General features: G+C 39.6%; 1 protein-coding gene and 2 pseudogenes across 1 annotated transcript; 2 read left to right on the top strand and 1 right to left on the bottom strand.

Moving 5' to 3' along the window:
- Positions 1-18,613, bottom strand: part of LOC109844054 — a 25,214-nt pseudogene extending 6,601 nt beyond the window's left edge.
- On the top strand, positions 21,018-22,331 carry LOC109844052 (pentatricopeptide repeat-containing protein At4g20740). Its single transcript, XM_020413057.1, has one exon. The coding sequence runs from the start codon at positions 21,018-21,020 to the stop codon at positions 22,329-22,331; it is 1,314 nt and encodes a 437-aa protein (XP_020268646.1).
- On the top strand, positions 22,264-25,503 carry LOC109842683 (annotated as a pseudogene).

Below are 26,016 nucleotides of genomic sequence, written 5' to 3'. Positions count from 1 at the left end.
TTGACAAAATCGTCAACTGACTCTCCATCTTTTTGCTTCTCATCTAGAAGGGTTCTGATTGACACTTCGGTGTTATCATCAAAGAAGTTGCTGAGGAACAAACTTTCTATGTCATCCCAGCAATTGATACTCCCTGGCTTGAGCCGTCGATACCAATCGAAGGCGGGCCCACGAAGGGTGCTAATGAATGACCGGACCATTAAAGCCTCGTTTCCAGAGATCATGCTCAAATGAGACTTGAAATAAATCAAGTGCTGAATCGGCGAACTCTTCCCCTCAAACGGTGTGAAGTTAATCAGATTGAACTTTGTCGGATACGGTATTGAATCCCATTCTCTTGGATAGGGACACGGAATACCTGTCTTTTTCCCTTCTTGAGCCGTCATCAAAGCGTTGATTTTGTTTTCAAGCTCTTTCATTTTCTCGTCCTCGTCTATGTCTTCATTCGAAGGACGTCGAGGAGAATGAGTTAGACCACCCCCTGTGAGAGGTGCTATTGAACCACCCCCAATATCGTTATTGGGAGGATCCGTTAAACCACCCCCAGCGTTATTGCCATTGGGAGGTGTATCAGCCATAATGACTTCATCCACTTCTGGATCACTGTCATTTGTAACATTCTGAATGTGGCGGCTGGATTCAACTCTTTGACTGGACTCAGGGGGTTGAGGCCGTTGAGCTAGCAATTCTCTCATTTGTTGGATAGCTAACTCCATTTCTGTCTTCACTTCAGCTCTAATTTCTTCACGTTGTTTGGCTAGAGCTTCTTGAAGTATTTGAGCGAACTGATCAGAGGTGATTGTGAGTACTTCTCTGGTTTGCCCTATGCTAGATGATGTATCATCCGAAGCGATCGCAGAACAAGTGTCCGAGAGCTCATCCTCTGATGACATTCCTTCTTGCATTCTTTTGTAATCTCTGCGTCTGATGGCTCCTAATTGGAGTCGAGACATCCTTTGAGCAATTCTTGGATTGACTTTTCCTTTCGGAGAAAAGTCGGGATTTGAGTCACTTGAATGCCGTTTAGACTTTCTTTTATCAGCCACGTTGATGGTGACTTCAGGGAATTCATCATCTTGGGCAGCTGATTCTCTCTCACGGAAATGTCTCGGCTTAGGCTTCGACGATACAGAGACTCTTCGTGGGATGGCTTCTCGTTTGAAACAATCACATCCTGATAATGCTGCTTTAACGAGTCGCGCACAGGAACAACGAGAGTTTATCTCTCGAATAACTCTCTTTCGAAAATTATTCACAACCCCAACTTGATAATACGATTCATCGGTATGATTGCCAAAAAATCGTATCGTCTGTTGGCATGACCTCCTAGGTATGACGATATCATTTGGTGAATGCGTCTTCTTCTGGGGGTGTAAAACCTTGTTGGCATTCTCAGGACAATTTATTTTTATCTTTGAGCGATCCAAGGTTATGTCGGGAGTCGCACGTCTAAAACCACCCCCTTGCGGGTACGGAGTCTTAACGGGCTCTGAATGCTGATTTTGCATAAGTCCAGACTTTGGAATCCAAACTTGGCAGAGTTTCGGTGGTTCTTTGGTCATCGTTTCCTTCCTCCTTTCTCGTCTTTGTTGTAGGAGAGTTCGGACATGAGCAGCATTTGCACGACGTTTTTGTATACGTTCTTTGAGGGTCGAACGAGTCCTTTTGACAATAGTCCATTCCTCCGTCGTGAGTTTAGCAGAGACATGAATGATTGGTTGTTGAGACAACTGAACCACTCGATGCCTCCTCGACTCTAAGTCCGCATGATAACGAACTCCGTTCCTCCGTCGTGAGTTTAGCAGAGACATGAGTAGTTTGTCGTTGCGTTGAACAAACCACTTGTTGTTTCCTCGACTCTAAGTCCGCATAATAACGAACTCCGTCGGTTTGTTCAAATGCCTTAGCTAATTGACGAGCGCGGCGTTGGCGTCGCCTCTGACGAGCCCTCTTCGTCAGTGGTGAACTTCGATCGAACGACTCCTTAATTGGGGAGGAATCATCTTGAGCAGAGCTGTTGCGAGTAAAATCCTCAACAACAATCGGACGAGTGGGAACCAACGGTCTCGCTGCTTGTTTTCGCCAGCTTGTTTTCGCCAAAAGTTAGTTTTGTCATGGGTTCGACTCCCACTGTGGTCGCCAGCTTGTTTTCGCCAAAAGTTAGTTTTGTCATGGAATTCATTATATCTTCGGTCGATTACAATAAATTCAAAAAAGAGATAGCATTTTTATAAGACTTCCTTTACACAACAAAATAAAAATTACAACTCTTGAGAAACAAACGCAGGATCGTTGTGACGGTCTCGGCAGCGAGACCGTTGGCTCCCACTGTGGTCGCCAGCTTGTTTTCGCCAAAAGTTAGTTTTGTCATGGAATTCATTATATCTTCGGTCGATTACAATAAATTCAAAAAAGAGATAGCATTTTTATAAGACTTCCTTTACACAACAAAATAAAAATTACAACTCTTGAGAAACAAACGCAGGATCGTTGTTTGGATCGCTGCTTGCGTGGGATCTTTGCCTGTGCCGGGAACGCTTTGGTTCGTGGACCTAACTCTTGGGAAACAAACGCAGGATCGTTGTTTGGATCACTGCTTGCGGTGGGATTTTGCCTGTGCCGGGGGTGCGTTAGCCCGTGGACCACCAAATCACAGATTCTGATTGAATCGTGAGGGGTTTATAATTCTGACTTCGTTTATCGAAGTGAGAACTTGAAACGATATCTTATCAAGGTAAGATAGTCGTTCTTCTTGAAATCAAGTCAAAGCCTGAATATCAAGGAGTTGCCAGAAGCTCGAGTACTCTACCCTCTCTGCTCTGGAATCAGCCTATGGATGCTCTCTGATCAGCCCCTTCAAAAAATGGCCTTCGGGGGGTATTTATAGCCCCTATGAACAGTTGGCGGAAAACAGTCTCGCGAGACAGCATTTGCTGTCTCGGCTCGAGACAGTAAATACTGTCTGACAGTTTCTCGCTGTAACTGCCTTCCCACGTTTTAAACTCCGTTATTCTGGTAGTTATCAATGTGATTCTCGCCCACGGGCCGAGACAGTGTTTGCTGTCTCGCCCAGCGAGACAGTAAATACTGTCTGACAGTTTCTCACTGTAACTGCCTTCCCACGTTTTAAACTCCGTTATTCTGGTAGTTATCAATGTGATTCTCGCCCACGACGTTCCCCACGTTCTTGAACAGTTGGTGGCCACGTGTCGTGGTTGCAAAACAGTTTCTTGAACCACTGATAACTGTCTCGCGTGCGAGACAGTAAATTTTGTCTCGCACGGCGAGACAGTAAATACTGTCTCCCCCCGGCGACAGTAAAAGTCTGTCTCGCCAGGCGAGACAGTAAAGACTGTCTCGCCTGCGAGACAGTCTATACTTGTGTTCTTTTTTGACATTTTTGATGACTTCTTTTTGAACTGTGTTTGGATACCTTTGAGCATTTTTTGACGCCTACAGAGCAGTGTAATGATTTCAGAAATAAAAGGTTGGACTTAGTTGGTGAGTTGCTTGATAGAAAGCTGTGGGCAAATATTCGTCCAGAAGACACTATGGATGTTGATTCCCGTCAATCTCCAATAATGAAAGCTACAATCAAATAGCTTTCGCGCCGACAATCGAAAGCGGCAAATAGGAGACTTTCCACACAGATCGAGAAGAGTTACAATTCGACGACACTTCCGACAATTAATGAAAACTCTGTTTAGTGGCCTTCACAACCAACAGTGAGAGTTACAATCTGACGACTCTCATATCCTATAACAGGCAAAGATCAATAAGCAATAGCCTTTGCAATGTTGTAATGGACGAGGTTACAAGTCAACAACCTCTCTCAAACGCAGAAATTCACTTCTGTGTTTCTCAAACTCAAAAACGCACACAACCTGTGCGTTCTTCAGCAGACATTGAACTCTGTAACGCAGAGTTAAATCACGAAACGCACACACCCTGTGCGTTCTCCAGCAAATATCTAACTCTGCAACGCAGAGTTAAAGCACTAAACGCACACATAACGTGCGTTCTTCAACAGGCTCAACTATGTGCCACAAACTCTGGACGCAGAGTTGAACTTCAACGCACCAGCGATCTGTGCGTTTCCAATTCCAGAACGCATGCGGCCTGTGCGTCTCAAATCTCTAACAGAGATTTAACTCTGCGTCTCAAGCCTTGGACGCAGAGTTAAAGCCCAGAATGCCAACTGAGGCGTTTTGACTTGTTCAAACGCAAACCGAACGGCCTCAAAACCGTTATCCCACGTTCTGAGGGATCTTCGCCCACTCAGGAGCGGATTTAGGGGTTGGTTACAACCCTAACCCCCCTATAAATAACCGACTTACTCAACTGAGTAAGAGGTTGATCGGTTTCTAGCAGAAAAACCGCATAGGGTTGAGGTGGCATCAAAACCACCCAAGGTCAACAAATCTCAGCAGTTCAACAGCACGAAGAAGGAGATCTTTTGAAGATCAAAGAACTGATCAACGATCAGTTAATCAAATCTCAGAGGATCCCTTCATCAACGGGATAATCCACTTGGCAATTAACCGAATCTTCGGTTCCAACAACTCTGTTACAGAGTTTTAACTCGCTCTGAGTTCTGGAACTCATTTAAGAGTTCGTAATTAGGCTTGCAATGCAAGTTAATTACATCAAACCAGTTATTCGGTTCTCAACAACTCTTATCAGAGTTTTCAACTCGTTCTGAGTTCTTTGCACTCGTCAAGAGTTCTAAACCGAAGTCATTAAGCAATTCAATCGGTTTCGTGAGATAGAACGGTCGGATCATCAACGGAGAGCAAGTTCGATACAAGCATTCGAAGGAGGCATTCCATCGCTACCTAGAAGAACCCAGTTTTAAACAAAGGGGGGAATCAAATTCATTCTCCTCTCTTTTGTAATCGGAATCTAAATTGTAATTGATTTTGAGAGGAATACAAGTCAAATTTTTCTTTCATTGTCTTTTTACTACAAATTTTCCAACAAACATCAGGTTATATGCATAAAAAAATTTTATGTTGGAGGACAACTTGTGCTTTGGTCAAAAGCAACCAAAATCAGGGGTTACATAGTATATAGTCCACAAAAATTCAAAATTGTTGGAGTACACATAATTTTCTATGTGGGAGAAAAATTTTTATTCGCTAGAAAACAACCAAAATCATGGACTATAATCCATAGAAATTTGAGAATTATAGAGAATACATAAAAAAAATCTATGCATGATAAAAATTTATTTGGTCGAAACCTGCAAAATCATGGTTATAGTCAATTAAAATTTGGAAATTTCAGACTATGCATAAAACATTTAATGTGGGACAACAATTTTCTATTTGGTAAAAAAAAGCCAAAATCATAGGTTATAACCCACAAAAATAGGAGAACTTTTTAGTACGCATAAAATATTATTTGTGGAATGACAATTTCTGTTTTGGTAGAAAACAGTCAAAGTCATGGGTTATACCCTGTAAAAGTTCGAGAGTTTTGTAGTACGCATAAAATATTCTATGCTCGATGATAATTTGCTATTTCATCAAAAACAACCAAAATCATTGTTTATAATCCACAACATTTCGAATTTTGGAGTACACATTATTTTATGCACGATGCCAACTTATGATTGGATATATAACTAACAAAATCATAGGTCAAGGTCCACAGGAATTCCGAAATTTTGTAGTACGCATAAATATAATATTGGTGCGCCAATTTGTGATACGGTGGAAAATGACAAACTCATAAGTTATATTTTACAACAATTTCAGAATTCCGGTGTGCGCATATACTAGACGGCAATTTGTAATTTGATTGAAAACCACCAAAATCGTTGGTTATAGTCCATAAAACTCCAGAAGTTCAGAGTACACATAAAATATTCTATGTGCAATGGTAGCTTGTGATTTGATCAATGACGGCCAAATTCATGGGATGAAAATTTATGATTTGGTTGAGAATGGTCATAATCATGTGTTATAGTCCATAAAAATTTGAGAATTTCGGAGTGCACATAAAGTTCTTGATGCGGGAGGGTAACCTGTGCTTTGGTCAAAATGGCCAAAATCACAGGTTATAGTCCGCAAAAGTTCGGAAATTTTAGAGTATACATAAAAAAAATTCATGCAGGAGGAATACTGTGACTTGGCCGAAAATAGCCAAACTCATGGACTATATAGTCCATAGAGATTCACGAATTTTGGTGTACGCATAAAATATTCTATGTATGATGACATTTTTTAATTTGATCGAAAACATCCAAAATAGGAGTCATAGTCCCAAAAAATTGGAAATTTTGAAGTCTTGCATAAAGTTTATGAGGGGCGGTGATTTACGATTTGGTTGAGAATGGTGAAGGCTATATTTTTGTGGATGTAAAGAAACACTGAAGGATGCACAAAAGCTCAGAGTTGTGACAACAAATGACTAAGCTCATTAAATATGTCGATTGTCCTTCCAATCTTTAAAGACATTTGAATAGAAAGGAGTTAGAGAAAGAACAGTGGAAGTGTCCTATGATAATCAATGAGCGAAAAAGATGAAAATATTCCATGTCATTTAATTGATAACACCAACAACAGCAACAACAACAACAACATATATATATATTAACATGTGTTTATTTTTACCCAATTCCACAATGATTACAGAGGAAGCAAGACTTACCGTTCTGGCTCGCTCTCACTTCACCTTTTAACCACCACCTGCACAATCATTCAAAATAAAATCATCAGATCCAAAAAAAGGTCAACGAAACCAGCACAAATGGCCAGATCCTGAAACCATACCGCCATTGGAGAAGCAGAAAGCAAACTCCGCAGAGTGGTAATGATAGAAGGCGATCATATAGTTTCTGCCTCAGTAATAGCAGGTAGTTTTTCCATCGGTATGTCTCACCAATCTTTTTGTTCTAATCATTAACCTTTATAATAATTCTGCAATGTTTAAAGATTCATCATCAAAGAAAAATTACCTTCATGCCAAAAAAAGGAAATTTTATAAAGACAGTGTCACCGGAGGCAGGAACTTCATGACATTCAACCTCTAGTACAATAAAGAAAAGTAATTTTTTTGGGAGGGGGTGGGGGTTTTGGGTGTGTGTGTGTGTNAATTTAAAACAATGGTCATAGCACGTGATAGATCAATACTCTTATATACTATGTATGGTCTTGAATTCAAAGACATCCCACTATCTCCATTTTTTTCCCACATTCACAGCATTAGTAACCTGGTGTTTATTACAAATGAAACCAACTGGCAAGGTTTCCTTATTCTACATTTTCTTCATACTTAAAAATAGATAGGAATCTAGAAATCAACATGGTAAACCTCAAGTCATATTAGCGTAATGCAACCCAAAATTCTGCTCAATACCAGGTTGCTTCAGGTTCTCGTTGAACAAAGCAAACAAATAAGTCTCGATCTCTTTACCCGGTCTCTTTGGTGTTCCTGGGTTCTCCTTTACATACTTCACCAAATTATTTTAGTACACCATCGCATTATTAATAGTCGATCCTTTCTCATTTCCTGCCGATGGCCAACCAGTCTCTGAAACGACAACATCCACATTTCTACTCCTATTTTTTCCAATGCCGAATATACAGCATCCACTATTGATTCGAACATATTTGTGTATCCAAATGGTCCATCTTGCACGTAAATGCTTCTCTGTTTGAAGAGTACATAGTCTAATGGTATGTGATTGGCACCTTTGTAGCCGTAGTATGGATAAACATTGGCGAGCAATGAAGCACTTTTAGATGCCAGGAATGACGTTATCTGGGTCATGATTGGAGTCGTGGATTCAGAGAATACACCCTGAAAAAGAAAATTAGATGTATATTAGAATTATCTGGAAAAATTTTGGCCATGTCTGAAGTTTCAGATTGATATTCAGAATTTAAAAATATATATATACAGTTGACTGCAGATAGACCCCCTCCACTATCGTCAACTCGAACTTACTACTCCTGTAGTTCTATTGTTGCAGGTAAAACCCCTGAATGATTTTTTTTACAATTTTCAGAGGGTCTATCTGCAACGATAGACTTTCAATCAGGGGATCCATCTGCAAAAAATAGTATGCTTTGAAGGGGTCAATCTGCAACAATGGAACTCTTTAAAGGAGTCCATCTGCAACACTCTTTAAAGGAGTCCATCTGCAACAATAGAACTCTTTAAAGGGCACTATCTGCAACAATAGAACTACAGGGGTAGTAAGTTCACTTTGGATATAGCACAAGAGGTCTATCGACAATTAACCAAAAAATGTAAGGCCGGAAAAAGTAGACTTCTCTTAAAATTGAACTCATAGGGTTATAAATGGCTAAATTGTAGATAAGCCCCAACATTTATGCCTTCGGTAACACCCTCAACTTGTCGATAAGCATTTATCACCACGAAGTTGGTATTTTGGGTAAGATTATAGATAATCTCCTTCTTATCCACAATCCGAGATTGATAAGTGCTAATAAACGAGTTGAATGATGATAAATGCAACTTAAGGTATACATGAAGGGGTTTATCAGCAATTTATCTTCTTAACCAAGTTGTCTGTACATCTGTCTCCTAAAACATGGAGCTTAAAGCGTGCCAAGAACCGAGTAGTAATTGGAAGGGGTTAACTGCAGATAGACCTCCTTCTACCATCGTGTAACTCATGTACTTCTATTGTTGCAGATAGACCCCATGTACTATCGCCCAATTGTAGATACACACCCTGTACTATCACCCCATTGCGGATAGACCCCTGAGTGAAATTTGATTCTTTTACCCTCAGGAAGTCTAATTTGTCAAAAAAAACAATATTTTCCATCTGAAGGTAAAAGCGTCAAAAAAACTTAAGGGGTCTATTTGCAACAATAGAACTGCATGAGGTCCATCTGCAGTGGGTTGATAGTACAAGGGGTCTATCCGAATTAACCTACAAGAATGACAGAAATTGTGATAAAACCTAAAGATCATTGGTAGTGCCGATACATTACCTGAGATAGAGGGTATGAGACGCCAAGGACTCCAATAGAAACAACAGTTGACACGGGAATTTTTAGGTTCAAAGCAGAAAGAGCAGCATCAAGGTTCTTCATTGCTGGAAGCACATGCGCTGCCAATTCCCCAGGTATGACTTCATTTGCTGCAGTGATGCAATGAAAGGTGACCGAATTTGAGTGAGGAAGCACATTGGTTTCGACCCATTGAGTGGCAAAGGATGGATCAGAAGCAAGGCGAGGGAGATCCGCATTCAGGGTCCCGACGATTACTTTGATGCCTGAATTGTGAAGAGCTTCAGGACATTTGGGTTATGTTTCAAGATTTGAGAAGAGCTTCAGGACATTTGGTTTGGTGGAGGGAGTTGTTGCCGAGTAGTCCATAGTTACTGCCGATACTTGTGCCTACTGCATTAACCATTCAACACCGTACATCATTATCATATATATCAGATGAAGAAAGAGTCAGATGCTTCTTCTATCCTTAATTAAATGGTTAATCGCAGGTATAACCCCTGTGCTATCACCCAATTACGGATAGACCCCCAGCAGTTCTATTGGAGAGGATAGACCACATGTACTACTGCCCAAATGCCGAAAGACCCCCTTGAGTGAATTTTTCTATTCGTAAAACAGTCAAAAAATTCATTCAGGGGATCTATCCGCAATTGGGATATTACAGGGGGTCTATCCGCAATTGGGATATTACAGGGGGTCTACCCCCTGAGTGAATTTTTCTATTCGTAAAACCGTCAAAAAATTCATTCAGGGGATCTATCCTGATCAATAGCACTACAGGGGACTATCCACAATTGGGATATTACAGGGGGTCTATCTGCAATGAAGCCTCAATTAAAAGGTAAATAAGTTCTCTTTCGGGAGTAATCCATTGATAAGAAGGCAGACCAACGTTTTCATGTAATAATATATCACTCTGGATTGTATGCGAAATAATTTAGATATGCACCTCCTAGTAAAAAATAGAGATATGCACAATGATCATGCAATCATAGATTCATAATCATTGACAGTACCTGAAAGCGAAGGAAAGCTTGAAACAACAATCATAAGCACATTAACAGAAAGAAGACAATCCATAGAAATCTATTAGACAACAAAAAATTAAAGAAATTTGAGATGAACTATCCGACCACAAGCAGTCTAGGATGAAAATTAGAGAGTATGAGTTTCCTTCTTGCCTCAAACTTAAATTTCAATCATCTTGAGATTGGATGAGCTGAACTCCTCTATTTATGATGGTAACTTAGCAAACATTAATAGAAACAATAAATCATTTTGATTGTAACTAATGCGTGATTGTTGACTCTATATATATGCTTATCATGATTATGCACATTGTTGACTTTATGATAGTCATTATTATTAACATTATATAATAAACCCCTGATATCTATGTTTATAGAATTTTGCTTCCTTTATCTTCAATCAAGCAAGGTGTACGCAAGTTTGGCAATATAAAAATATTCTTTGCTACGGCAACTTATGATTTGATCAAAAGCATTCAGGGTTATTGACCATAAAAATTCATAAATTTGGGAGTACGCATAAAATATTCTATGGGCGACTAAAATTTGTGATTTGGTGGAAAACAACCAAAACCATGAGCTATGTTCCACTGAAATTCAGAAAATTTTTAGTACAGAGAATTACTGAAATTGAGAAATTTCTTAGTATACAAAGAATACTCTGTAACAGACGGTAATTTGTTAATTGATCAAGAACGGTCATTGTTATACATTATGGTTTACAAAACTTCAGGAATTTTAGAGTACACATAAAATATTGTGGAAAGACAACTTACGATTTTTTCATAAATTACTAAAAATCATTGGTTATAGTTCATAGAAATTTAGAAATTTTGGAATATGCATAAAATATGCTATATTTATTTGGTTGAAAACAGCTAAAATCTTTGGTTATAGTCTGCAGAAGTTTGAGAATTTGGGATTTCTTATAAAATATTCCATGGCGGGTACCTTGTGATTTGGTCAAAACCAGCCAAAATCATGGGTTGTGGTCCAATGAAATCGGAAATATGGAGTTAAGGGTGACAACTTGTGATTTGACCGAGAACAGTCACGATCATGAGCTAAATCCATAACAATTCAAAAATTGTAGAGCATGTAAGAAAATGTTCCATGTGGTATGCTGATTCGTGATTTGGCTGAAAATAGCCAAAATAGTGAGTTATAGTCCGCATAAATTCGTTAATTTTTGGAGTAGGCATAAATAATCCTACGCGGGATGACAATTTGAGCTTTAGTCGAAAACAACCAAAATCATTGGTTATGGTCCAAGAATTTCAGCGGACAATTAACATGGGAGATGGCAACTTCTTGACTGTGACCAAAATTATAGGTTATAGCCAACAAAAATTCGAAAATTTTGAAGTCTCACATAAAATATTTTAGGCGGGATGAATTTTTGTGATTTGATCAAAATATGCCACAATTATAAGTTATAGTCCAAAAAAATATGAATATTTCCGTGTACACATTAAATATTTTATGTGGGATGATGACTTATGACTTAGTCAAAAATGGACAAAATAATGGGATATAATCTATAAAATTTCTAAGACTTCTTAGTAGGCATAAATATCCTATGCAGGATGGTAATTTGAGATTCAATCAAAACAGCTGTAATCATTCGTTTTACTCATAGAATTTAAGAATTTCAACTAACAAATAAAATATACTACGTGCAGGGCAACTTATTATTTGGTAAAAAAATCAAAATCATGGGTTATAGACCACAAAAATTCAGAAATTTAGAAGTACACATAAAATATTCTACACGGTACTACAATTTATGATTTGGTGGAAAATAACCAAACTCATGAGCAATAGTCCATTAAAATTTAGAAATTTCTGAATACACACTGAACACTCTACGGACACGCAATTTGCGACTTGATCAAAAGCTACCAAAATCATGTTAAATTTTTTATTACACAAAAAATCTGCACAAGACGGCAATTTGTTATTTGATCAAAAACGGCCATAATCAAAAAAAGGAATTTTAGAGTACACATAAAATATTGCGAGAAGACAACTTATCATTTGGTCAAAAAGAACCAAAATCATGGATCATACTCATACTCCTTCAAATTTGAGTTATATTCCTTGAAAACAAACAAAATCATGAGTTATATTCCTTTAAATTTGAGAATTTTGGACTGCACATAAAATATTCTATGCAAGATGGCAATTTGTGATTTGGTCGAAATTGACCAAAATCATTGATTATAGTCCATAAAAATTCGGGTACGTGGGAGTATGTATGAAATATTCTATGAGCAATGGAAACTCGTGATTTGGTTAAAAAAAAAAGCCAAAATCATAGGTTATAGTCAACAAAAATTATAGAATTTTTTTAGTATACAAAATATTCTATGTGGGGCATCAATTTAATTTGGTCAAGAATAGTCAAAAGCATGCATTATAGTCAGAGAAATTTGAGGATTTTGGAGTACACTTAACATATTCATGTGTATGGTAACTTGTGATTTGGTTGAAAATGACCAAAATCTTGTGTTATAGTCAATAGAACTAGGAACTTTGGAGTACACAAAATATTCTATGCGGGACGACAATTAATGATATGATCGAGAACAATCATACTCATATGTTACTGTTTACAGAAATTCGGGAATTTCAAAGTATGCATAAAATTTTCTATGCGTGAGGGCAAGTCAAAAACGGCCAAAATCATGGGTTATATAGTCCATTAAATCTTGGGAATTTTGGATTACGCATACAAAATTCCATGCATGACAATAATTTTTTATTTGGTCAAAACCTGGAAAATCATGGGCTATAGTCAAAATAAATTTGGGAATTTTGCACTATGCATAAAATATCCAGGACAACAGTTTTCTATTTGGTCAAAAACGGCTAAAATCGTGCGTTATAGTCCATAGTTTTTGAGTAATTTAGAGGATGCATAAAATATATTTTGTGGGATGAAAATGATTTAGTGGAAAACACTCAAAATCATAGGTTATATTCTATAAAAGTTTGAGAGTTTTATAGCGCACATAAAATATTCTATGTGAGACAGTGATTTGTAATTTGGTCAAAAAACAACTAAAATCATTGGTTATAGTCGACAAAATTTCAAATATTAAATTACACATAAATTATTCTACGCACAAAGGCAACTTGTGATTTGGTCAAAAAGGGGTCAAGACCATGTGTTATAATCCATAGAAACTACGAATTTCATGTTACGCATAAAATATTCTATGGGGACGACAATTTGTATTTCGGTGGAAAATGGCCAAAAGCATGGGTCATATTCCACAAAAATTCAAGAACTTTGGAGTCCGCATAAAATATTTTACGCGAGACGCCAATTTGTGATTTGATCGAAAACGACCAAAATCCTTGGATATATAGTCCACAAAATTTTAGGAAATTCGGAGTACATAAAATATTCTGTGTGTGACGGTAACCAGTTATCTGCTCAAAAAACCGCCAAAATCACGGGACGACAATTTATGATTTAGTTGGGAACGGTGACAATCATCTGGCGGACTAGTATGAAAATACAATGATCTGTGGGGCTAATATCAAATAATAAAGATTTAAAATACTAATACCAAAAAAACCTTTAATCAATCACACCAACAACAGCAACAACAACATGTAATGAAGATCCAGCATTCACAACCAATTTCTATGATTCCAAGTTCATGGGCTACATATTTAACATCAAATTAAGATTGCTACTACCCAATTCTGCAACGTTTAAAGAGGAACCCAGACTTACCGTTCCGGATCGCTCTCCCTTCTCTTCAATGGCTTCATCTGCAAGCAACCGCTGCACAAACAACCGTTCAGAACAAAAGCATCAGATCCCCCCAAAAAAAATTTAAACTTTTAAGAGAAAATATTAACGAAACCAGCAAAAATAGCCAGATCCTGAAACCATACCGCCATTAGAGCAGAAAACGATCGTTTCTTTCTTTTTTTTTTCTCCTTTTTTTTCCTCTTTTTTTTTTTTTTTTTTGATTCAGTTGTTAAGCTTGGGGTTTTAAGTGCAGTCCTGGAAAACCCCCTGAAATTTGGAAGTTTATCACTTTCTGTGAGACAAGTGCCCAAAGTTCATGGACCTCAAAGTCAACGAAGACCTTAAACTTTACTTTTTTGCATTACTAAAAATCACTTTAACAAAAATAATTTTAAGACAAATATTTAAAACAGACCCATTAATAACTTGGGAAAAATAATTCAAGGCCCCAAAACAAAAAACCGGATGTGACCCAGCCCCCCATATTATTTCCCTTATGTTTCAGCCCTTTCACATTCTCCCAGAAATTTTTTTCCCGAAATTACCCTTCCCCTCTTCTTCTTCTTCTTCTCCTCCGTCTCCTCTCCCCTCTCTTCTTCTTCTTCTTCTTCTTCTCCTCCTCTTCTTCTTCTCCAGACCCTTGCCCACACCCCCCCCCCGTCCCCCCTCCCCCCCCCCCGGGCCCCCTCCCCGACCTCCCCCGCCTCCTCCGTCAATAAGCAGCGAACAACAGCAGTTGGGGTGGGTGAGGATCTCCTTGGCGATGGCGGGGTCGATGGAGATGACGGCGGGGATGGAGCCCACGGAGAAGGCGAGGAGCTGGGTGGATTTGTGGGTGCGGGCGAGTCGGGCAAGGGTGCGGTGTGGTTGGCCACGGGTGAGGGAGATGAGAGAGCCTAGCACAGGGAGGCCTCTTGGTCCGCGGAGCTGGGTTTGTCCTATTTGGGTGCGGTTGTTCTCGGCCTCGACCTCAGCTGCTCCGCCGGCGCCGCCTTCAGTCCCCACTTCCTGTTCCTATTCTTGTAAGCCAGCGCCAGGCACATGGACGTGAACAGCAGCAGCGGCCCCGTGGTCACCGGCCTTGACAGGTGGTGCAGGCACGTGCTGCTCACGCGCCTGGCCTAGTGGAGCACTGGTTTTACTTAGGGTTGTCCGTGCTTGTTGTTGTCTGGAGGGTTCATTTTGTTTTGAGTGTTTGTTTAATGGTGGATTGAGATGAGAGGGGGTCTGGTGATATGACGTTGATGATGATATTATTTGTTTCTTGTAAAAGTGAAAGGAGGGAAGGGATACATGGAGACATGTATGTGATAGGGTTTGATGTGGTTGCAAGGAATGCATCTAGTTCTTTCAGGTGTAATAGAGAAGTTTTTCGATATTGTAGGTAGTAGAATCACTGCTTGCTTCATTTTTTATCTTCTTAATTTGGATGAGGAACTAACTATTGTAGTGTAGAACCAGTTTCTTAATTTGGATGAGGACGTTGTTAAGCATTATAGCTTAGCTGGGCATAGTGTGCATTGAACCGATGACTAAAGTAATTAATTCCATGGATCATATGAAACCTGGATTTGATCCCCAAAATATTTTGAGAAAGTACAGATATAAAGTCGTCCCTTGCGAGCAACAGTCTGGAATGCTAGTATTTGAAAATTTTAATCTTTTTATTTTATCCAATATCAAATATCTAACTAACTTGCTACTTGATTGACTGAACCAAAACTTGTGTGCATGTCTATATTGTTTATATTAATTTAGTTGTGTAAACGGTTGATGTGGATGACAAACAATGCAGCAAGCTTGACCTCTATTATTAAAGTTTACATGTAACAGTGAAAGTTAACATATTATGATGAAAGTTAACATGTTCAGCTGAAAATTAACATGTTATGAGGAGAGTTAACATATAATGATGAAAGTTAACATGTAAAAGTTAAACTTAACATAGTCGAATGAAAATTAACATCTTCAGATTAAAGTTAACATGTTATGAAGAAAGTTGACATGTTCACGTGAAAGATAACTTATTCAGCTAAAAGATAACATAGCCAAATGAAAGGTAACATGTTTAGCAGAAAGTTATCCAGCTAAAAGAAATTATAAAACTGTTACATTCTTACATAAGAATGTAATATCACCTGCAATATCACCTTCATCCTCGGCAATATCACATGTGAGAATGTAAGAAGTAACAGTTTTATAAAACTTCATCTAAGAATGTAAGAATGTAACAATTTTATAAGTATGTAATATCACCTGCAATACTCACCAAAAAAAATAACCTGCAATACCACCTCCATCCCCGGCAATATCACCTGTGAGAATGTAAGAAGTTTTATAATTTCTGGATACCTAGCGACACAAATCCCAAAATAATCCCCATGCTTCTTCCTAATATAATCCCCATGATTCTTCCTAATATCACCCATAAGAATGTAAGAAGTTTTATAATTTCTTTTGTCAAAACCTGAATATTATGATACATAATATGTACATAATCTTGAGGTTATTGTGTACATATTCTTACAGCTGATATTGCTTGAATAAACGATATGATTAGACTTACAATCTTAGATATTATAAAAATATAATACAATGTGCTACACAAGTCTTGACAACCTACATTGCTCTACCAAAAGTATTGTACTAATAAGCAATCCACACCAATCACCAATTACATTCATAGCTTTTTTTAAACGCTTCTACGAAAATAAAGCAGTGAAAGTTAACAGGTTTGGATGAAAGTTAACATAAAGCAGCAAAAGTTAACATTCAATATGAAAAGTTAACATACTAGGATGAAAGTTAACACGTTCTGCTAAAAGTCAACATAGAACTATTATAGTTAACATTTTCCCATTTCTTTCTCCTGTTTTTATTTTTCCCTTTTGTTTTTCCGCTAGTTTTTCTGCCAAAGATATACAAGAACTCAATAATCTTAACATGTAACTATTATAGCTTCAATTTAATATATTATGATGAAAGTTAACATGTAATAGGAAATGTTAACATATTATGATGAAAGTTAACATGTTCAGCTGAAAGTTAGCATGTTATGATGAACGTTAACATGGTTAGTTGAAACTTAACGTGTTATGAGTACACACTTCATGCAAATCAGTGCTAGGTTTTGTCAAATTTCAACTTGAAAGTGCCATTTGGACTGGCAACACGGAGATGACCCATCATTATTTGAAATAATGCAATTAGTGTCTCTACCACAGTCCATTAACAAAAATATGTGACAAGAATCTATTTAATTTTTAATGTCAATGATACCATGAAAAAAGAAATCAACAAGAAATAGACATCCTCATTTATTAAATTTGAGTTTGAAAGCATCATTTGGACTAATATCACCTATGTCATCAGTGTAACAAATAAATAATGTTTTCCACCTCCTCATATGTGACCAACACATATACACTAGCAAATGATAATAGTCAAACGGAACATATACATAAATTCCAGGACATTATAAAAACAAACTCCCCAATTTTAAGCATCTCTTGAATCAATTTCAGACACAACAGATCTATCATCTTCTTCCTTCAATGAATGTATCATCTCGGCAACTTGACTCATAGTTGGTCGAGCATCGGCAGATTTGTATATGCACTTTAATGCAATCTGAAGAAGCTTCACCATTCTATCTTCTTCAGATTGGTAGAATGGTGAAGCTTATATATAATGAGATTTAATAGTGTATTGTAACTTGAAGATTATATACATGATTTGTATATATTATGTACACAATAACCTCAAGATTATGTACATATTATGTATCATAATATTCAGGTTTTGATAAACATAATTTATATATAATCTTCAGTTTATTATGCTCATCAAGTTCTATTTGAAAGAAGTTGTACATATTCACATGACAGCCACACTATATTTCACATACAATCGTAACAAATTACACCAAAATTGATCACTAAATAGACACAATATATTCACATGACAGCCACAATATATTTTACATACAATCGTAACAAATTACACTTTGAAATGGCATCTGCAGATGCCTGATGTTCTCCTGAATACTTGTATAACTCAGCAAAAGTCAGCAGGGATTCAATATGGTAAGGATAATGTGCTAAGATGCTTGCAATCGCATTAATATCATTGATGGCTTTTGCAGCTTCAAATGCTTGTTGTGCATGCTGGTAAGATGCTGAATGCACATACCTAAAAAAGATGGGTTTAGTAACAAGTCAGGGATGTATTTGCAATAAGATTATCATAATACCCGTATCAAAATATGGCTTTATTTCCCATGTTGCTGTCTTATGCAAACTCTTTGCCTTCATTCATTTTGCAGGTTGCTGAGTTGAAGGGTGATGATGTTGTTTGTGTGATTAAGAATACTGCTACTCTGGCTGGATCTCTTTTCACTCTGCACATTTCTCAAATACACATCAACTTACCTACACTAACAGATAATGACAAAGATGTAAGTATATATATGTATGTGTGATAAAAATTTGCATTGGGTCGAATCAACTTACCTACCACGGGGCCGCTGCTGCTGTTCACGTCCATGTGCCTGGCGCTGGCTTACAAGAATAGGAACAGGAAGTGGGGACTGAAGGCGGCGCCGGCGGAGCAGCTGAGGTCGAGGCCGAGAACAACCGCACCCAAATAGGACAAACCCAGCTCCGCGGACCAAGAGGCCTCCCTGTGCTAGGCTCTCTCATCTCCCTCACCCGTGGCCAACCACACCGCACCCTTGCCCGACTCGCCCGCACCCACAAATCCACCCAGCTCCTCGCCTTCTCCGTGGGCTCCATCCCCGCCGTCATCTCCATCGACCCCGCCATCGCCAAGGAGATCCTCACCCACCCCAACTGCTGCTGTTCGCTGCTTATTGACGGAGGAGGCGGGGGAGGTCGGGGAGGGGGCCCGGGGAGGGGGTAGGGAGGACGGGTGGGGGGTGTGGGCAAGGGTCTGGAGAAGAAGAAGAGGAGGAGGAGAAGAAGAAGAAGAAGAAGAAGAGAGGGGAGAGGAGGCAGAGGAGAAGAAGAAGAAGAAGAGGGGAAGGGTAATTTCGGGAAAAAAATTTCTGGGAGAATGTGAAAGGGCTGAAGCATAAGGGAAATAATATGGGGGCTGGGTCACATCCGGTTTTTCGTTTTGGGGCCTTGAAACATTTTTCCCTAATAACTTTATTTATTCATTAAAATTGACCCATTTCAAGCATATTCACAAAAATTGACCCAGTTATAACTAGCTCAAAAAAATTCTTTGTAATTAGTTTGGGTTGCCAACCCGACTAATTAATAAGCTGGTTAATTAACCTTTTAAATTGTAGGGATTAACAAACGTGACTATTTTGAGCTTAAGTTTCAGCCCCCATTACTAACATATGTAATTAAACTACCATCTAATTAGTCAGGGTTGGCAATCCTGACTAATTAAAAAGAAGTTTTTTTTTTTAATATTAGGGGCTGTTTGGTTCGTTTCCTTGATATAGAGAAATACAATTCTATGTAAAGAAACACAAGTTTTGAGTTTTTCAAACTTTTCCAAGAAATAGATTGTTTTGCTTTGGTTCGCACATAAAAAATGGTGGGAAACCAATGTATTTACTTTTCTTGTGTTTGGTTCGCATAGAAAAAAAAGGAAAACTTTTGTAAACAAAGCAGAGAAGGAAAAAATCTGACGTGGCAGAGTTTTCATCAATTTCACTTGGTTGGGGAAGGAAATCGGAGAGGAAAAAAAATCTTAGTTGGCGGCGATTTCAGCAGAGTTTTCCCTCTTCCATTCGAGCGAACCAAAGCGGCACAATGAAATGGACGGAAACAAAAAAAAGCTGACGTGGAGGACTAAAAATCTGACGTGGAGGGGTTTTCTGAGTTTTTCACCCCTTATAATAGCGAACCAAACAGCCATTAGCCCAGTTTTAGCCCGCGCTGCTGACATGATCGAAACTGGATCTTTTTTGTAAATAAATTTAAAATGAGTTGATTTTATGGAATAAAATTATAAATGGGCTTATTTTGAAAGTTTCCTCGTAATTTTAATTTATCAGACCCCCAAATTTACATTGCATTTATAAGACGCTCACAATAGCCACTACCAGAGTAGGATCTCAATCTATATTTTTTGCCTCAAATAATCTCTCCAAGTTTCAATCGAAATGGGTATTAATCATCTCATGCGAGGGGCATGACACCCCTTTCTAAATTTTCTTATTTTTCCAAAAAAAAAATAGCATTTTTGGTGGTATTTGAACGGAGAACCCCTCATGGGGGCTAAATAAAATGAAAATAAAGACTATACGACCTTCATAGAAATGTAACGTAAGGTTTAGGAGGATAAGATCTTTTCAGGGGGTTTGGTGAAAGTTTTTTACCACAGCGATGCCGCCGTCACCTCCTCCCGCCCCGACCAAACCCTACTTCTACTACGGCCACCGCCGGCCGTCGCAGAAACCGCCCCGTCGTCTACGCGGCCTCTTCAACCAACGCGCGCTCCCTGCCCAGGCCGCGCGCCGACCCCGGCGCCCGGGCCCGGCCGCCCGCCGGCGCGGACTTCCGCCGGTGGACGCCGCAGACGTCGGGGCCCGTCCTCCCCGCAGTCGTCGTCCCCCTCCCCCTCCCGCCGCCTCTCCCCCCTCGCCGCCACTCCCACGACCTCCTCCTCCGCCACGCCGCTGGGACGCGCCCTCATCTCCGAGCTCTCCTCCTCCCTCTCCGCCGCCCTACCCCCCACCTCCTCTCGCGAGCTCCTCCGCTATGGCCGCCCCTCCCGACCCCTCCTTCCTAACTCCGCCTCTTCCACTTCGCCTCCCGCCAGAAGCAACTTCAACCCACTACTCCCTCCTCAACTCGCCTCACCCACTCCCTCTTCAGGTCCAACCTCTCGGCCCCGCCGACTCCGTCCCCGCGACCTCATGTCCTCCTCAACAAGCCCCCCCACCGAGAAGCAGCTCGACATCCTCGTCAGCCTGCCCAACTCCCGCTCGCGGCGGGGCCTCGCGGTCTACCGCCTTTACCGCAAGTTCAGGACCCGCTTCGGGCATCAAGGCCGAGGGTTCTAGCCTCTTACAACAGGATACTCGACGGGCTCGTAAGAAGCGGGCACCTCGACCTCGCGCTCGAGGTGTATGGCGACCTGACCGCGGACGACGGCGTCAAGGAGGAGGCGATCACGTTCACGATCCTCGCGAGGGGGCTGTGTAAGGAGGGGAGGGTCGAGGAGGGGATCGGGATCCTGAGGAGGATGAGGGAGGAGGTTTGCACGCCGGATGTCTTCGCCTACACGGCAATACTGAAGGTTCTGGCGAATGCGGGTAATTTTGAGGGGTGTTTGAGGGTTTGGGAGGAGATGAGGAGGGATAAGGTCGACCCGGATGCGATGGCGTACGCCACGATCGTGTCGGGGCTTTGTAAGAATGGTAATGTGGATAAGGGGGTGGAGTTGTTTAGGGAGATGAAGAAGAAGGGTTTGTTGATCGACAGGGCGGTTTACGGGGCGATAGTTGATGGGTTCGTGAGGATAGGGAGTGTTGAAGACGGTTTTGGGGTTTTTAAGGAGATGGTGGATGATGGGTATCGGCCGGATTTGGGGATATACGACTCTTTGATCTGGGGTTTGTGTGAGGATGGGAGGATCGATAAGGCTCGCAGGCTCTTTCAAGTTGCGATTTCTGAGGGACTTACGTTAGATTTTGGGACGGTTACGCCGTTGATGATTTATTATGCTGATTCGGGTGAGATGGATAGGTTTTTTAGACTGATTGATCAGATTGAGGAATTGGGTCTGCCCGTTATGGATCATTTGGCCGATTTCTTTACTGTCTTTTTAAGGAAAGGGGAGAGAGAGTTGAATGCTGTGGAGGTGTTTGAGGCCTTGAAAGGAAAAGGATACTGTAGTGTAGCCATATACAATATTCTCATCAAGGCACTTTATAAGAGTAAAGAAGGAAAGAGAGCAGTGTCTCTCTTTGAGGAAATCAAGAGTTCACAGGACTTGGAACCAGATACCTGTACATATAGTCTTGTAATTCCTTGTTATGTAGATGTTGAGGATGTCAGAGAGGCATGCTCGTGTTATAATAAGATGAGGGAATTGTCTTGGATACCTAGTGTTGAGGCTTATTGCTCTCTCGTTAAAGGGTTGTGCAAAATCGGAGAAATCAATCCAGCCATTACTCTAGTCAAGGATTGCTTAGGAAATGTTACAGATGGGCCTATGGAGTTCAAATATACTTTGACAATACTCAATGCGTGTAGATTAGGTAAACCAGAGAAGGTTATAGAAGTTTTGAATGAGATGATGGAAGAAGGTTACCCATTTGAGGATATCATATATTGTGCTGTCATTCATGGTTTCTGTAAACATGCTAGTTCAGAAGAGGCGAGAAAGGTGTTTGCAGTTTTGAAGAACAGAAATATTCTTTCCGAATCTAGTTACATCGGTTATGAGGATATGCTTAACGAGCACTTGAAGAAAGTGACTGCTGGCCTAGTGATCTCTACTTTGAAGTTTTATGGTCTGGAATCGAAATTGAAGCTGAGTAGTAGCATGGATTGACTTTGTTAGAAGAATAATCAGGTACTTCCTTATGTTACAAGTTAATTTATGTTATCAAGTGGTATGTAGTATTTTTGTTGCATACTTACTAGCAGTTTGCTAGTAGTTCTTTTTTAGTCTCAATGGTGATTTTTCTCTTTGACGTTATTGTTAAGACTGCATACTAGGGCGACATTTTCACTCTCTGGAGGCACAACCCACTCTAAGCATTTTCAGCTTGCGAGTATGCTATGCAACAAAATACCCATTCTATCTATGGTAACTGTTGGCTAATAGTATGTTAACCTTAACGCTCAGAAGTTATTGTCTAACGCTATCAAAGTCATTTTGTCGTAATATCACCTCTTTGAAACTTGAGTGCACCTTGCACGAATGAAGATAAAGAGAGCAAATGTACTGTGATCGTCTATCTACCTTGTACTCTCTACAACCCTATTTATCATCAAACCGTAACATATCATGTGCATTATGATGACAATCACAAAGTTAACATATGTGCATGATAAATAGGATCATAAAAGAAGAAGAGATAAAAGAGAGCAGTTTTAGAATTCAACTCCACTCTCTGAAACAAAACCCAATGATGCATTCATTACAATCAAGATGATTTGTTAGCTAGCTTGCCATCATAAATGGCAGAGCTCAACATCCAATCTCAAGGTGATTAAAATCAAAGCTTGAGGTAAGGAGAAAAGCTTACATCTTCAAGTTTTCATCCTTGATTGCTTAAGGTTGGATAGTTCATCTTAAAGCTTCTTTGATTTTCTGATTTCAGACTTTCAGTTATCTCATCGATTTATATGGATCGTCTGCTTTTTGCCGTTGCCCTTATGATTGTTATCTCAAGCTTTGGTTTGCTGGCAGGTAACTGCCTATGATTATTTAGCATGATCGTGTCATTGATCTGAAAAGCAAATAGAAGAAGCATCTGACTCTTTCACACAGACTGCACAATTATAATTGACTATGTTGAATGACTAATGCAGGAGGCACCAGAATCGGTGTGAACTATGGACTTTTAGGCGACGACCTTCCTCCGCCAGACCAAGTAGTTTCTCTCTTTCAATCTAGAAACATAACCAGAATTCGGATTTTTGACCCTAACCCAGATGTCCTAAAAAACTCTCCATAATTCAAGCATTGAAGTGATCGTGGGAACCCTAAACGCTGATCTCCCTCTCCTCGCTTCCGATCCATCCTTTGCCACTCAATGGGTCAAAACCAATGTTCTCCCTCATGCAGACTCAGTCACCTTTCGTTACATTACTGCAGCAAATGAAGTCATACCCGGGGATTTGGCAGTGCATGTGCTTCCAGCTATGAAGAACCTGGATTCTGCTCTTACTGCTGCAAATCTAACAATTCCCGTGTCAACTGTTGTTTCTCTTGGAGTTCTTGGTGCCTCTTACCCTCCATCTGAGGTGCGTATCTCCATTGTTGATGATCTTTAAGATTTATTTCCATTTCTGTTATTACCATAATGATTATCGGGGTTATTTTGAAAAAAAAAATAATTTTCAAAGGATTGTTTAGATATTAGTCCCTCAGATCTTTGAAATTTCTCATAAGTCCCTCAATGCCTAAGGGGTCTTGCAAGTTGGTCCCTCAACGACCACAATACTGCTCAGTTTATGTTCTTCCCCAAAGACCCTGTGTTTGAGAGAAAATAAAAAACTAGTTGAGAGGTGTTTTGGTAAGTTAGGGGACCAAATTGCAAGACCCTATAGGATTCGAAGGATGTATGGGCAATTTGTGGGACTGATATGGAATTATGAAGATTTGAGGGACTAATATCTAAGTGGACACATGCTAGAAATCTACTTTAGTTTTCATCTCTAACAAAATCTTCTAGTAACCCAGTGGTTTAGAAGATTTGAGGGACTGATATGGAATTATTACGTGGTTCTTGGTGCACTTTAAGTTCAGTTTTTCACGATACAGGTCTACAGAAAATTTTCTAGAGGATGAATTTCAGAATCTGAGATAACCCGTTACTGTATTTCTTTGGTAGCACTTTTCAACCTTCCACTCGTTGATTAGCACTTGACACCCCTCAAGTTGTGGGGAAGAAGGGTATTATCTGTTATTTATCTTACCCAAAAGTTAAAGGACCAACGTCATGGCGGTAAATGCTAATGAACGAGCTGAGGAGTGATAAGTGCTACTGAAGATATAGATAGATAAGGGGGTTATCTACACAATTTATCCGTTTCCAGAACAACAAGTTCAAGTTTAAGAGAAAAAACAAAAACCAACTTTTCCTTACAATGATGGTCCAGCAAACTATTCTTCAATGTTAATCTGAAACTTCAGAGACGGGCCAAAAGTTTTCAGAAATTACTAATTGACGATTGCTTTTCTTTTTCCCAGGGCGCGTTCTCCGAGGCTCTGACTCCAATCATGACCCCGATAGTCTCATTCCTGGCATCTAAAAACGCTCCATTCCTCGTAAATATTTATCCCTACTTCACCTACAAAGGTGACAAGAGCATGCCACTAGACTAGACTATGTGCTCTTTGAAGAGAATGGCGTTATCGTGCGAGATGGATCATTTGGATACACAAACATGTTCGATTCGATAGTGGATTCTGTATATTCGACTTTGGACAATGTTGGAGGAGATTATGTGGATATCATCGTTTCGGAGACTGGTTGGCCATCGGGAGGAAAGGAGCGAGGAGCGACGATTTGTAATGCGATGACGTACAATAACAGTTTGGTGAAGCATTTAAATGAGAGTATGGGAACACCAAAGAGGCCTGATGAAGAGATTGAGACGCATCTGCTTGCGATGTTCAATGAGAACCAGAAGCCACCTGGGACAGAGCAGGACTTTGGGTTGTACTACCCTAACATGACTGAGTTTCACCATGTTGATTTCTAGATTCCTCCTACGTATTTGAAGTATGGAGAAAGAGTAGAATAAAGGACCATATCCAGTTGCTTTCAGTTGTAATAAGAGCGCTGCTACAGGGACCTAAAATATGGGATCATTGGAGGGTACAAGTGAGGTGTCCCTCTCCTATTCCATAATGAGCTGGTCATGGTCATGTCAGCTAATTATGCAATAAGAGGGGTACATCTCACATATCTCCTCCAATGGTCTCATATTTTAAGTCATTAAGATATTTTTCCTAAATGAAGTTAATAAAGTTGTGAATTTGAAGAAAAAGCACCACGGAAGATGCTAAGATTTATACTTGTATCCTCTTGAAGCATCATTTTGATATCTCCTTTTAAAGGAAAATATATAACTAAATAAATTCCCACGTTCTTATCATGGTGTTCGAATAATTTCTGTCCTTTTGGGAAAAAACACAGAAAAACAAACAATTTCACACACAGAATTTTGACGAGGTTTGGAACAAGTTGAGGTTCTGTTTTGATTAAAAAAAAGCGATATTTTTTTTTTCTAATTTTCATGAAAAATATATCTTCACACACACCCTCCGAATCATCTATTTTTCAAATTGCCCTCCGAATCTAGACATTTGCTAATTTTTACGATTCCATTCTTCCATATCGGATCCCCATTGGACAAATCCCCTCATTTCAACATTCTTATTAAGGAGTATACCGCTGTTTTGATTGAAAAGTTCATGGGAGCTTATTCGTACACTTAAAAAAGTTAGGGGGTATATACTATTTAAATGTTCCAGGGGGGTTTGTGAAACTTACCACGAG

The sequence above is a fragment of the Asparagus officinalis genome, chromosome 5 (genome assembly GCF_001876935.1).
Source record: "Asparagus officinalis chromosome 5, Aspof.V1, whole genome shotgun sequence".
Classification (NCBI taxonomy): domain Eukaryota; kingdom Viridiplantae; phylum Streptophyta; class Magnoliopsida; order Asparagales; family Asparagaceae; genus Asparagus; species Asparagus officinalis.
Note: the sequence above shows the minus strand (reverse complement) of the source record. Positions and strands in the feature narration are given on the sequence as shown.

Excerpts from the sequence above, each read along its gene's own strand:
- LOC109844052 (XM_020413057.1), top strand. The coding sequence starts at position 21,018 with ATGAGGGAGGAGGTTTGCACGCCGGATGTCTTCGCCTACACGGCAATA.